The sequence below is a fragment of the Periplaneta americana genome, chromosome 8 (genome assembly GCF_040183065.1).
Source record: "Periplaneta americana isolate PAMFEO1 chromosome 8, P.americana_PAMFEO1_priV1, whole genome shotgun sequence".
Lineage (NCBI taxonomy): Eukaryota > Metazoa > Arthropoda > Insecta > Blattodea > Blattidae > Periplaneta > Periplaneta americana.
In genome coordinates this window covers 7,799,299-7,814,598 of record NC_091124.1, presented here as the reverse complement: position 1 = coordinate 7,814,598, position 15,300 = coordinate 7,799,299, and the positions used below count along the sequence as shown (strand labels likewise).

At 36.2% G+C, this 15,300-nt stretch overlaps 1 protein-coding gene across 5 annotated transcripts in view; it reads left to right on the top strand.

Moving 5' to 3' along the window:
* Slob (Slowpoke binding protein) overlaps positions 1–15,300 on the top strand; it is a 595,498-nt gene that overhangs the window by 427,497 nt on the left and 152,701 nt on the right. For 4 of the 5 annotated variants that reach the window (XM_069832323.1, XM_069832324.1, XM_069832328.1 and 1 more), the window contains exon 1: positions 9,033–9,428. The exons of the other annotated variant lie outside the window; for it this stretch is intronic. In XM_069832323.1, coding sequence (XP_069688424.1) covers positions 9,043–9,428 — 386 coding nt within the window. In that variant the 5' untranslated portion in view covers positions 9,033–9,042. Of the gene's footprint in view, positions 1–9,032; positions 9,429–15,300 lie in introns of those variants that run through there. 5 annotated transcript variants of the gene reach the window in all.

Genomic DNA, 15,300 nt, shown 5'->3' with positions numbered 1-15,300 from the left:
AACTCACGACATAACATCATTATTTAAGGAGAACAGCGCTCGGGTAGCTCAGTTGGTAGAGTAACTGAAAAGGTTTTATTTATATATTTATTTTAGTAGGTTATTTTACGACGCTCTATCAACATCTTAGGTTATTTAGCGTCTGGATGAGATGAAGGTGATAATGCTGGTGATCCGGGATCCAGCACCGAAAGTTACCCAGCATTTGCTCATATTGGGTTGCGGGAAAATCTCGGAAAAAACCTCAACCAGGTAACTTGCCCCGACCGGGAATCGAACCCAGGCCGCCTGGTTTCGCGGCCAGACGCGCTGACCGTTACTCGTCAGGAGGTGTGGACTGAACAGTTTAGTAGGCGCTACTGACTTATGTAATTTCTGCATTATTAATTTACTTTACTTGAAGGGCTCCCTGCAAAAAGGAGGTAGTTCTACTTTTACAAAGTTGTGGAAAACAACAAAAACATTCTAAAAATTTCAAATTTTAAGTGTGCCTCTTTCCTTTTCCAGACTATGTTCTAGGTACCTAGAAGTTTCATTTTATCATTCACTCATTTATTACAATCAGCAATTTAGGGAAGTGAAATATAAACAAATGATGGAGGTACTCCCATTTTGCAATAACGTTGGATAATATAATTAGCCGCATTTTGCACTGAATACATGTATTGTGCGAATAACATGAACTACAACACAAGATATGTAGGTGTATATATATATATATATATATATATATGAGCCGTTCAGAGCAGAAGTGGTGTAAGTCAAAATTGGGTAATGAGATTTAAAGTAAAAATTCTGTAAAATACAGCGCAAAGTAGCAATTAATATGTCCTTCGTGCTATCCGCTGACTACTAATAGTTTAAACAAATTGAATATTAATTGCTACTTTGCGCTGTATTTTACAGAATGTTTACTTTAACCCTCATTACCCAATTTTGACTTACACCACTTCTGCTCTGAACGGCTCATATACAGGGTGTATCAAAACTCGACTGTATATAGCCTATAATGTAACATCTAAAAATTTCTTTGCAGAACGAAAAGTTACATTTGTTAGGCTCAAATTTCTGCACATTTAAAGAACAAAATTAAAATTATTTCAATCATTTCTTATCATAATACACTGCTTTTTTTAAATTATCTGAACAATTTGGGAATTAAATCAATGCCTTGCAGATGTTGTAGAAGGACAAATAAATAAATAAATAAATAAATAAATAAATAAATAAATAAATCAATCAATCAATGAATAAGTAAATAAGTAAGTAAGTAAGTAAATAAGTAAATAAGTAAGTAAATAAATAAATAAATAAATAAATCGGACATATTCTTCTTCCGCATCAGCTCCATCACAAGACGTCACATGTTACGAACGTTAAGTCTTCTGTCTTTACGCATGAAGCTGTATATCCACTGCCGTTCGTTACACTATCAATTTGTACCAGCTCACTGAACTGATATTTGTAAATGCAGTCTTCATTCTGCACCTGTTATATAATTTCACAGTTACATGGATTTGTTTTAAGACCACACGTCCTTAGACGCTGTTATACGCTGCCTTTCTCCACACAGTTCTATTTTATATAGATTAGAATGATTAATCACATTTTAACAAATTTTAGTCTTTTATAGTTTAATAATGATCTAATGATGGTTCAGTTAAACCCAAAACGTTCATCTATTATGTAAAAACAGAATATTTGTGTTATCACACTTGTAAATTGATAAGTCTGACGGCCTTAACAATACAACCTTGATGCATTAAAAGTGTTTCTATCTGTTTTCACTACCGTAGACCGCTATAGCAACTTTCAATCTTTACTTACTTACTGGCTTTTAAGGAACCCGGAGGTTCATTGCCGCCCTCACATAAGCCCGCCATCGGTCCCTATCCTGAGCAAGATTAATCCATTCTCTATCATCATATCCCACCTCCCTCAATCCATTTTAAAATTATCTTCCCATCTACGTCTCGGCCTCCCTAGAGGTCTTTTTCCCTCCGGCCTCCCAACTAACACTCTATATGCATTTCTGGATTCGCCCATACGTGCTACATGCCCTGCCCATCTCAAACGTCTGAATTTAATGTTCCTAATTATGTCAGGTGAAGAATACAATGCGTGCAGTTCTGTGTTATGTAACTTCATCCCTCTTAGCCCCAAATATTTTTTGAGAACATTATTCTCAAAAACCCTTAACCTATGTTTCTCTCTCAAAGTGAGAGTCCAAGTTTCACAACCATACAGAACAACCGGTAATATAACTGTTTTATAAATTCTAACTTTCAGATTTTTTGATAGTAGACTGGATGATAAAAGCTTCTCAACCGAATAATAACAGGCATTTCCCATATTTATTCTGCTTTTAATTTCCTCCCGAGTATCATTTATATTTGTTACTGTTGCTTCAAGATATTTGAACTTCTCCATCTCTTCGAAAGATAAATTTCCGATTTTTATATTTCCATTTCGTACAATATTCTCGTCACGAGACATAATCATATACTTTGTCTTTTCAGGATTTACTTCCAAACCTATCTCTTTACTTCTTCCAGTAAAATCCCCGTGTTTTCCCTAATCGTTTGTGGATTTTCTCCTAACATATTCAAGAAGCTGATGTAACCCGTTCAATTCCAAACCCTCTCTGTTATCCTGGACTTTCCTAATGGCATACTCTAGAGCAAAATTTTCAATCCTTATTTACTAAAAATAAAGACGAATACTTCAGTCTGCAAACAATTGAGATAATAAATAATAGTAATAATAGTAATAATAATAATGATGATAATGATAATACTTAATAATAATAATAATTTAAAAATACGAAAATTTTGGTAATTTAAGAATCATAGCAACATTGACCTGAGTTGATGATGATGATGATGATGATGATGATAGTGATGATAATGATGATAAAAGGAGAATTCACCTCGCCTGCCCAGAGAGGGCCGAGAAATTTTGAGCTTCCGCATCCAGATGTATTGCAAAACACCATGTGTCTCATGCTGAATAACCTGTTACTAAAATCGTTATTGTGCACAGCACAGCCTATGCGGGCACCGCAAATGGAGAGACGGGAAAGGGATTTATAGTGAAATAATGCGAGTGGAATACGCCGCTAAATCGTCTGGTAATGCTCTATTAGCAGCCATGGGGGCGGAGATGCAGCGTGTGCAGGCGGTGGCTTCATCGTATCAGCCAGGTTCACTCCCACTCGTCTCTCCCAGCTCCATTTCATGAGAGCCAATTTTCATCCCCATATTCGAAATTAGTGCATCAGAGCAGTTTCCACCTGTTCGATAAATTAAGGCCGTTTTAAACAATCTCCTGAGCTCAGATAAACATTGTTTACAACTTATTCTATCCTGCCGTAGTACCAGCGACATTCACAGAGCAATTTTGGCACTGTGTAGAGGCTATGTTCTAGATTTAGAATTCTGTTTAGGAAAGAGATTGCACAACAATACCCCAGTAACTTTGAAGGGCTATATTTTGGCAAAATGAGAACTTAGAGCCCCACTGGACATGTCATGGTGGAGATGGTGGCGCTCTGAAATTTCATTTGGTTGGTTGCCGAGAGATGTTGCTTGGATTGTATTGTATTGTATTGTATTGTATTTATTAACATTCCATGGTATTCATACATGCTTACAGCTAGAATATGGAACAAGTCAAAAAACTTAATAATATTATAAAATCTTAATTCATAGTCACAGTCTAGATGAAATATATACAGACGACATTTACAATATAGTCTACTAGTACAACACAAAGTTTTAGTATCAATTTCATGAAGTGTTATTGAATGTCATGAATTCACCTACAGAATAGAAGGCGTGAGAAATTAGGTACTTCTTTAATTTGGCCCTAAATAATTTTATGTTTTGAGTTTGATTTTTTACATCGATAGGAAGGCTATTAAAATTTTTACTGCCATATAACGCACTCCTTTTTGATAGCATGATAGACTTGCCGATGGAGTATGAAAGTCATTTTTTTGACGTGTATTTATGCTATGAACTGTTGAATTAGTTACAAAGTTTTCACGATTACATACGAGGAAGACTATTAACGAAAAGATATACCGACAAGCCATGGACATTATTTGTAGTTTTTTGAAAATAGTCCTACACGACTCCCTAGATTTCGCACCTACTATTATTCTAATTACTCTTTTTTGTAATAGAAATATATTGTTACTATCTGTGGAATTTCCCCAGAATATTATTCCCAAACTCATTACCGAGTGGAAGTATGCAAAGTATATTGTTTTTAAGGTATTGATATTTACTATCTTTTGCATAGCTCTAATAGCAAAACAAGCTGAATTTAGTTTGGGGGTAATTTCTTTAATATGATTTTTCCAATTTAACACATTATCGATTTTTAAGCCAAGAAATTTGGTTGTTGTTGTTTCTAATAGGGATCTATTATTAATTATTGCGCTAAAAATTTGCGAGGTTGAATTTGGACGGGATTTAAATTGAATTATGTTAGTTTTTTTTACAATTTAATACCAATTTATTGACTGACAACCAGTCAGATATTTTGAAAAGAATTTCCTCTGTTGAAGATTGGAACGTGTTGGAGTTATTGGCTGTAATTACTATACTTGTGTCATCTGCAAATAATATGGGATGACCTACATCTTTTATTAGGGGAGCAAGATCATTTATAAACACTAGAAAAAGTAGGGGACCTAATATTGATCCTTGGATGAAGAACAGAGATTTGATTTTTTGTGAATTTGTGCTCAATTAGATCGCGGAAGACAATTCCTTCACATCTGACAAGGAAACATTCTGATTGGGGCAGATAAAAAAGTTAAATTTTTTTCTTCCATCATGTTAATAATGCCAAAAGAAGTGCTTATACCAGTTTTGGCCGCTCTACCGCAATTACAAGGCCGTCTAGAAAGTGATTTTCCTTGGGGCCGTTTACAGAAAACAGCACAGTTGCATGGAGAGATTTATTGAAACAGATACAGCAATTGTTGCGCTATTTGTAAACATATCCCCTACTGGAACTGAGACATTTGTCATATCATGGAATCTATTTTTGTATCCTTGTGTCGTAGAAGTCTGCCGCCTGGGATCGGAACCAGCGTTTGACAGTCGTCTACACCTCTCTGTCGATCCCATGATACGACAAATGTCTTCGGAAATAAGCTCCGTAAGTGGCGGTAAATCCTTGTGAATCACCCTGTATATAAAACTTAATTTGTGCCGCTTGTATATTTATAAGTTACATATCTTCTCATGATCATGAAATAATGCAAATATCAGACGACGGTTTTATGCGGGCACCAAACTGAAGTTTCAATCATTAATTTATTTACACGATGTATGAGTTTCAGATTACATTGAAAGCTACAAATAAGATTTAATATGGATTTTTAGTTCAATACAACATGCAAGTATTTAAGTAACTGATTAACTAGCGGACTTACTCGTGTTAATTATGTAAGTCTGTGCGACTTACAGCTGTTTCGGTGCTTCATCACATCATCCTCAGAGCCTACTAGATCCCGACGTCATCTCGAACTTCTCTGCCTGTTGTGTGGGTGGGTTTGATTGTTGAAAAGTGGAGTGAAATAGTGTGTGTGTACTGAAATTGATCTCTGTGTTAAGAATTTGATCAGGGTATGTTTTAGTGTGTTTGTATTAGAGTCCTGCAAAACCGGTTGAAAACTGAAGGAACTTACATAGAGCTACTGAACGCCTGGCTTTATAGGCAGTATGCGAAGTACATCTGCTTGCGTACTGCCTCAGTATTCGGTTTAACGTGTATTCGAGTTGATTCGATCTCTCTGTGGGTGGACGGCTCTGGCGTATAAAATGAAGATCACAGTGAACCAGCCAGATATTATAGCTGCGGATCATCAAGAGGAACATACAGCATGCAGCGTGAAACTACAGACGTTGTAAAGCGTAAATTGCAGAAAAAAACTTTCGGTATCTACAAATTACCAAGGTTGTAATTTTTGCTTACACTAGAAAACTGAATTATAATATTACAATAATGACACACTTAAAAACAGTGAACTCGATCAATAGTAAAACTAAAACAGAAATAACTTTATATCTTCTGAAACCTACTACAACCAATGCTTTTAGTATGTTTACTATGACTAGAGTCATAAACGTAATACAGGTTTTCCATTCAGTTAAGTGAACCTTATCGCCCCGTACAATCTGCAAGGTTATTTCACTTCTACTCTGTATATGAATAGCTACTGTTTTGGAGGAATGCATTTAGAGTTAATAATTATTTAATTTTATGTTTTGTGATGAATTGTAATTCTATTTTGAATTTATTTTCTTATTATATCTCACATTATACATTATACTCATTTCATTTTCTACATACTAAATTGATGGAAAGATCACCAAACAACTCTAACCTCTCTAGCAACATTTGTGAAACGAATATTGGCCATTCCATGAATAAGTGTTTCCACCGAGCGTACCTTTAGACTAGTAAAACAGATTTATTAATACATAAACACAAGAAGTCAATTCTGATCATGTAGTCTATGATAATAGGCATAATAGGCCCTAATAATAATTGTGAACATCAAATAGTTGATATTAGCACGTGTGTAATAAAATAGTTCTTTGAATGACACTTGTTTTCTCTGAAGTAGATCTTTTCTATACAGAATGATTTGTTTCTAAACCTTGCTATTCTTTTGTTATTCGTAGTTTAGAAATGTGTAAATTATACTTATTTTGTACAGAACAACAACCATTGGAAGCCAAAGTAATTGTATTGTTGAAAATAACATTACTGTTTTTAAAGTACAAAAGTCATAATGGACTTATGTACTTATTTCCTATTTTGCTTTATAATGAATTGTAATTATATTTTTGAATATGTTTACATTATGATATTTCACATTATATATTACGTCTATTGCCTTTGATGTCACTGTGTCCATTGTTCATTTATTTGTTACTAGTCAAATTACTGCAAGTTCGAAATACAAAAATAAATGTATTAAAGTGTCAAATTATTTAGTATTCCTATTTGAAGCAAACATATTTTTGTAATTAAACAAAATAAATATCCTTCAATATTATTACTCTGTTTGTATAGCCTACTGAGAAAATGTTAAAGAGTTATTGTATGATTAAATGTACCTGGTGTTATTTGGAGATCGTATTTTCTTCCTCCTTACCATTTCTTTCTGTGTGAGATTTGTGTTCTAAATAATTCGCGATCTTACATGAACTTATGTAATATCGATCATTGGGTTATACAAATCGAACAAGATTCAGTCAATATGTGACGAGAAAGAGTTACGACGTAATCAAATGATGAAGTTATGACGTATACTGTTTAACACTGGTACAGAAAAACGCCAGCTATATAGCGTTTATGGGTAAGAAAAATATACATGGCTTGTGCACGTCTTGTTCTGTGAAAAACTATAACATTGTTTAAGATATCTATTAAGCAACTTTCATTAGTAAAACTCTAAAAGTTTAAAATATAAACGATACTTATAAAGTTACTGCAAGTTCACAATAATAAAGAAAATATAATAGTGTCGAATGAATTGTAAGAATACTTGCAAACACTTTTTTTTTCAATAAGACAACGTAAATTTCCTTGTTACTCAGGTTGTGTACTCGAAAAACGTTAGTTTCGTGTAAATCCGCCTGATGTTCTGTCTACTCTGCAATACATCAGGCGTAACCGCTCGACAACCGAATTATTCGGCCCGATGTTCATCGTAGTCGGTTGAGCTCCGACCGGTCGAATCTAAACCGGTTGTGTGCGCAGTTTTGGAGGTCTCTAGTTTGTATATTTCATATTGTTCTAGTGTGTTGAGTTTTTGGTTCTTGGGTTGTATGTGTAGGATTTCCAGTCCGCATTTATGTTATTGTATGTGTGGTTAGCATTGGTTATGTGATCGGCGTATGTAGATGTATTGTGTCCTCTGGTTATTGCTTTAATGTGTTCTTTGTAGTATGTTTGGAATGATCTGCCTGTCTGTCCAATGTAGAACTTGTTGCAATTATTACATGTGAGTTTGTATACACCTGTGTGGTCGTATTTATTTGTTTGTGTTTTTTGTGTGTTGAGATGTATTTGTAGAGTGTTTTCTATTCTGTATGCTATGTTGTATTTCTGCTTTCTGAATGAAGATGCGATCTTATGTGTGCTTTTTTTTCATATGTTAGTGTAATGTATTTCTTCTGTTTGTGTTGTGTTTTGCGTGTTTTTGTGTTTGTTAAATTTTTGTTTTGTCTTTCTTATGATGTTGTCTATTATGTTTGGATTGTAACCGTTTTCTTGTGTTATGTATTTGATTGTATTCACTTCTTCATTGTAGTGTTGTTGGCTCGTGGGTATGTTGAGTAATCTGTGTACCATTGTCCTGAATGCAGCATGTTTGTGTTGTATGGGGTGGTTAGATGTGTTGTGTATGTGTGTGGTGGTGGTGGTGGTGGTTGTTTTTCTATATATTTTGTAGGTGTGTTTGTTGTCAATTTTTGTCACGGTGATGTCTAAGAAATTTATGGATTTGTAGTTTTCAAGTTCCAGTGTGTATTGAAGTTTTGGGTGTATTTTGTTTATGTATTGGTGTAGTTTGTGTATTTGTCTTTTGTTTCCTTTGTATAGTATGAGTATGTCGTCTATATTTTATGTTGTCTGCATGTCTAGTTAATCAATTACTTATATTCAAGTGTTAAAAGAGTGTACGCAAGATTCAAAATGTATGCAAGTATTTATTGAGTAAGACATGTTTACCGGAGTACCCAAAACATTGTAGGGGGTCCGCCAAAATAGAGTGTGAGCTTTACGAGTCCGTGACACTGAAAAGGTTAGGAATCTGCACTAGACCAAGGATGACATCGATGAGAGCGTGAACGTACATGGGTGACGTCGAACGTCCCCACACGAGCGGGCGACTTCGCCTCCCCCACGGGACACGTGACAGTACACAAAGCCTTGCAAATGCCAGGCAAATAGGATGAAAGACTGCAGCTTGACCGGCGGCGGCAGTGGGTAGGCGTCGGCGAACCTGTCAAGATGTTCAACCTGTACCAGACCATGTCGCGCAAGGAGGGCGCCGACAAGGAGCCGCAGACCACGGGCCACGACCGCTTCTGCTCGCACCAGGAGCGCTTGCCCCGCAGCTACTACCGGCGCCGCAAGCGGGCCATGACCCGGAGGGCGCAGTCCGCCTCCGAGCTCAACACGCGCCCCGGCGCCAGCGCGCGCTTCGGCCTGCGCAAGCAGCGATCCGCCTGCACCGACGACGAGGACGACATCGGCTTCCTGAAGGCGGGCGTTGTGGCCCTGCCTGGGGAACGAACCCCGCTCCTCGCTAACAGATTCGACTCGCTCGCCAAACTCTTCTCTTGCGTTAGTCTGTCGCCCACTGACACCAAGCCGAAAGCCAAAGGCTCCCAGCGGTGAGTTGTGCCTTACATTGCTTTATCGTCAGTACTTGTACCCATAGGCGGAGAGAGAACCGTTTCCTTGGGGGGGGGGGGGCAAAGCAAAACCATAACGAGGTTATGGGGGACATCATTTACCTCCTCCCCCCCCTTTATAGCTTGACTATGGTACAGTATATCGGAATATGATTATTTAATCAAGGTATTTTCGAGGGCATATTTATTACAGTGTTATATCCACAACCGCGATGTTTCGGACCGAGTTGTATAAGGCCTGAACTGTAGGTTTACTACGAATTATAATAGGGCATCACCCTAGAACACATATGTAGAGTTGCCTCGTTTAATTATTAGGCAGCGGCATTCCTTTTAAGATTTGTAGGTCTTTATTGCATGCACCGATAATAAAATGAAAATGCGACGTTGTCACGTCTTCTTTGTTGCTGTTATATATTAATATAACATGAATATGGGCTAGGCTTAATTGCTCAAAGGATGAGTTAATTTTAAGAATATTTATATTATTTAGATTATTTATTTTAAATTAATTATTTAAAGAACTGTAATATAATTAATTTTCACTGTGAACTAGAACAAGACACACTGCTAAAATTTGCAACTCTGGTTTATACACTCCGCGTGGAGTTATTGGAGCGGCCTTCAAAAGACTTGACGACGACAATGGACAGCGCGACATAATTAAAATTATTGAAACTACAAAGCTTCCGTCCTCTTTGACACCGCTAGCCTACTAATTGAACGTGGCTACTTTAACAAATATGTCGGCCTTATAGGCTTAGAAATTAACAACTTTTGTCAGGTTTACTATGCTGCCATCTAGTTGTTACATAAGGAGTCACGTCACAATTCCCATTTTTGAATTGCATTAGCGACTGTACTGCCATCTCGTGTTCGTTTACGGCGGAAGAGTGGCGATCCTGGCGGTTGTTCTCTTCAAAGTGCTGCCGATTTTAACATAGCGATGAATTATCTGTTACATATATGATGTAGGGCGTAACTTAAAACAACCTACCTCTTTTTCTCTCTCGTACATAAACACATGCACACATCAATAAAACTACGTAACAGTGCTAACAGCAGCTTTTTTATGTAAAGCGTATCTTCCTGAAGATATCATAATTATGAAATGCAAACTCTAATTATTTTATTTAATCTCGTCTTTAAGTTTACACATTATACAGGGATCACTTTTCTTTTTTCTGCATTGTTGTGCGGTATGTTATTCATATTTCTCCAAGTGGCGGCCTGAACACCTGCAGACTTCTATAGGCTGTTACAAAAGAAACATTACAGTGCTTCCATTCCTCAAATAAGGTGTAGAAATTCTTATACATTCAGAAATTTAAAATAAATATTATAGTCCAGAGACATGATCTGAAGACATTATTAGGCCTAATTCATCAATTTAAGAACAGAAACTTAATCATAAACAAAAGCAAAAAAGATCCTTTGAATTCAACATTTTCTAACGTTGTAGAAAAAAAGTTCAGACAAGTTTGGGAGGGAGCAGTGCCACCCATGCCCCCCCCCATAACTCCGCCTATGATATCCTTTATTAGTATTGCCAAAGCGTATAGCTAGGGCGCACCACTGTAGCTTTATTTACCTTCCAATGGCGTCAATATGTTTATACATACATTAAGCGTACTGTAAGCTGGCGACCGGTAACTCAAAGCCTGCATCGGACGGTTCGCACGTATCACATTTATACGGTCATAGCTAGACTTCGTGGAATTGCCACGAGAATCGAAAGGTTTACTACGCACGCGGTATAGACTGTATGAGAAGGGGGCGTGCAACGGATGAAGTACAGTAGGCCTATGCCTCTGATGTAAACACTGAGCAGTATACTGCGGTTACAATAAAACCTGTATCCTGCATTCAAGAAATATACAGTAATGAATGATCATTGAAGTAGGAAATGTCTAAACATGTAAATACACAATTATTTTGTAGTGAGATATTCTAACTCTTAAAATTTAATGTAATATACTCACATCATCCTTGAATATGTGCATTGGAGTGAAGAGTTACGTACATTTTGAGCGACTGCAAAGTAATCTCCTCCGATGGTCACTCAAACAGTTTTTCTTTTGGGAAAATGTACGTTCAATATCACACGATGTAATAGGTGCATATTTGACGAACGGAAAGTCACTACTTTTAGTACACGAACTTCAGCCGTCTTGTCGCGACCTGATAGTACATAATTTATAATACGAAGTTGTGAATAGGCAGAATTTTTAGCAATAACGTTTCTCAACTCACATTTCACTTTTTCTGAAATTAGTGAATTGTTATTTTGGATAACGGTTTGTGGTACTTTATCCATTATATTAAGGGCTTCTGAGAGTTGTAGTTTAGACGATTCTAACAGGCTGATGCTTTTGGACACGATTTTAAAATTAGAGTCAATGAACACAATATCTTCCAATATTCAGAAGGCAATGATTTTACAGCTGCAACAGCGGAACTGTCTGTGCTATCCAATGCATCAATTACCTCCATTATTTTGCTGTAATGTTCTGCATAATAATTAACAGAATCCAACCACGTTCCCCAACAGGTCAAGACTGGCTGCGGGGGTAAGGGTATTCCAGGGGCAATTGTTTGTAACAGCAACACCCTCATTGTAGTATGTTTGATTGAATTCTTGTCTGCACTGAACAATGTTAAGCTTTGACTGTTCCAACCACAGTAATGCAAAAACAAGTGCTTACATAGGTATACATTAGCTGTAGCTGCTCTATCTATTTGGACCGGTCACAACTCTTAACATGAACTGCTTATACTACGAGACCGGGAGGTCGCTCACCTCCTCTATACTACCGTACATCGGCAACCAGATAGCATGCTGCGTGTGGCAATTCAACGAAGTCTAGTCATAGCTTTTACTGTCTTCCATACAGAGTGATTCAGAAGGAATGGCAAATATTTTAAGGGTTGGTAGTGTGGACTAGTCTGAGTAAAAAAATTAATATAAACATGTGTCCAATTTTCACTGGATGTGGAGATACAGCTGTTTGGAAGTTACGCATAACAAGGCTTGTAAATAGTACGAAGGAAGGAAAATGATTACGTATAGATGAGGAAGCGAGACCTGACATGTGAACTATGCGATAGGAGAAAGAATGAGGTAGCAGAAAGAGAGTTTGTTTCGTGAAGGTTAGTATTATAGGAATCCACCGAAACGGAAGTTCATCTCACAAGCAAACATTCTCATGAGGGCAGATAAAAAAGTTATTTTTTTCTTCCACCATGTTAATAATGTCGAAATAAGTGCTTTTGCAAATTTTGGGCATTCGAACTCAATTACGAGGGCCGTAAAAATAAGTTTCCCTGGGCCTGTTTACAGAAAGAAAACACAATTTCATGGAAATATATATTGAAACAGATACAGTGATTGTTGAGCTATTTTTCAACATATTCTCCACCGGAATTGAGTCGTTTGTCATACCGTGGGTCAACTTTTGTATCCCTGTGTCGTAGAAGTCAGCCGCCTGGGATCGGAACCAATGTGCGACAACTGTCTGCACCTCTCTGTCGATCCCATGGTATGACAAATGTTTCAATTTCAGTGGGGAATATTTTGAAAAATAGCTCAACATTTGTTGTATCTACGTAAAGATTACTATTTTTTTGGTCCTACAGAAAATTCGCTCATTTTTTCTCCTCTAATATTAATTGTTACCATAACAGATGTAGGCTATTCTGTAGGACCAAAAAATAATAATCTTTACGTAGATTCTTCTAGCAACAGTGCATATTTCTGTACAGATTACTGTGCACGTTACTGTGGAATCCCGGCCACCAAGTCACTCAACTGAGTGTGCTCCTTGTAATAATAATAATAATAATAATAATAATAATAATAATAATAATAATAATAATAATGGTTTATTTTAACTGGCAGAATTAAGGCCATTCGGCCTTCTCTTCCACTCAACCAGTATGATAGAAAATTACTACAATGCTATGAATATAACATAATTAATGCAATACAATTCAAAGCAATACAATACTACAATACAAGATTATATAATACATAATTAATACAATACAATGATAATTCTTTTCATCTTCACTACACGAATAAAATAATTATGTAATAATAATAATAATAATAATAATAATAATAATAATAATAATAGTAATGATAGTCATACCTAAATTAAATTAAATTATTAAACTCGATCACAATTATAACTTCAATTTGACTGCGCCCGTAAGAAATCGTTTAGCCTTTTCTTGAAAGTGGTTATTGTCTGGCAGCCCCTAATCTTCTGAGGTAGAGAATTCCATTCACGGGGGACTGAGACAGTAAAAGAGGATGAATAGTGGGATGTTCTGTGGACAGGAATTGCTAGGATTTGGCTCTCCTGTGACCTGGTGTTTAGATTGTGATTGGAGGATAAGTAGTTAAACCGGGAACGAAGATAATTTGGAGTAGAAGTGTGGAGAACTCGAAACAGAAGAGACAGCGAATGAAGTGTTCTACGGTTACTAAGTTGCAGCCAGGATAAAGATTTGAACGAGGGTGTAATGTGGTCAAATTTGTGAGCATTACTGATGAATCTGACACACATATTGTGCACACGCTGTAGCTTGTTCGAAAGGTCAGTTGTCAAGTCTGTAAGTATTACGTCACAATAGTCAAACAGTGGTAGTACGAGGGTTTGCACTAAAGTTTGTTTTAATTCTGGCGGGAGGAAGTTTCTGAATGGGTTAAGAGAATGCATGCTATAGCACACTCTCTTGGATATTTCCTTTATTTGGCATTCCCAATTTAAATTTTCGTCCAAGAAAATGCCAAGGTTTCTGACGACGGAATGGTACGGAATAGTGGCAATAATGGCAGTTGACTTAATATAAAATGTCAACATACATGCCCAGCTTGGAGTCAAGCCACAAAGGGAAAAACACTGGAGGAGATGGGTTCGATCCGATGCCGTGGATTGGACTTCGGCGTAGCTCAATGGTGAGAGCGCTTGGTAGACTACGTAGAACCAAGGACCCAGGTTCGATCCCCGGTGCCGGAGCCAATTTTTCTCCTCTAATATTAGTTGTATCTGTTTAAATAAATTTGTCTAATGAAATTGTGTTTTCTTTCTGTAAACGGTCCAGACAAACTTATTTTTACGGCCCTCGTAATTGCGCTCGAGTAGTCAAAATTTGTATAAGCACTTGGTTTGAAATTATTAATATTGATAATAATCGAACCTATATTTATAGGAACATTTTCTTTCTCAAAACGATGTGCAAAGCTGGTTCTTAAAGCGCTGGTCATACTTCATGACACAGCCCGTATATTGATTGTCCCTACGAAGAAAGCACTTAAAGCAATGGCGTGGTATGCCCTTCTCGGAATTATAAGTAATCGCATAAACAACCAAAATGCTAACACATTATTATTATTATTATTATTATTATTATTATTATTAATTTTAATAATCATTTGTCCATATATTTCTTGCATTTGGTCTATTGATTCATGTAGACCATTCCATTATTTCAATTCTCATTGTACTAATTTTATAATTATTATTTGATCAATGATTGATGTAGACCATTATATTGTTTGTATTTCATCTCATTGCCATTTTCTATCATTCATTCTCATCATCATTTGTTGTTTTGTTCTGTTTTGTATCGTGCAAAACTGTAATTGGCCTTGTGCTGTTGTTTTTGCACGTTAATATTCTAAATAAATAAATAAATAAATAAATAAATAAATAAATAAATAAATAAATTATTATTATTATTATTATTATTATTATTATTATTATTATTATTATTATTATTATAGGCCTACTTTATTATACCGTAGATATACGCTTTAATTCTTCACATTGTATCGTTGCAATAA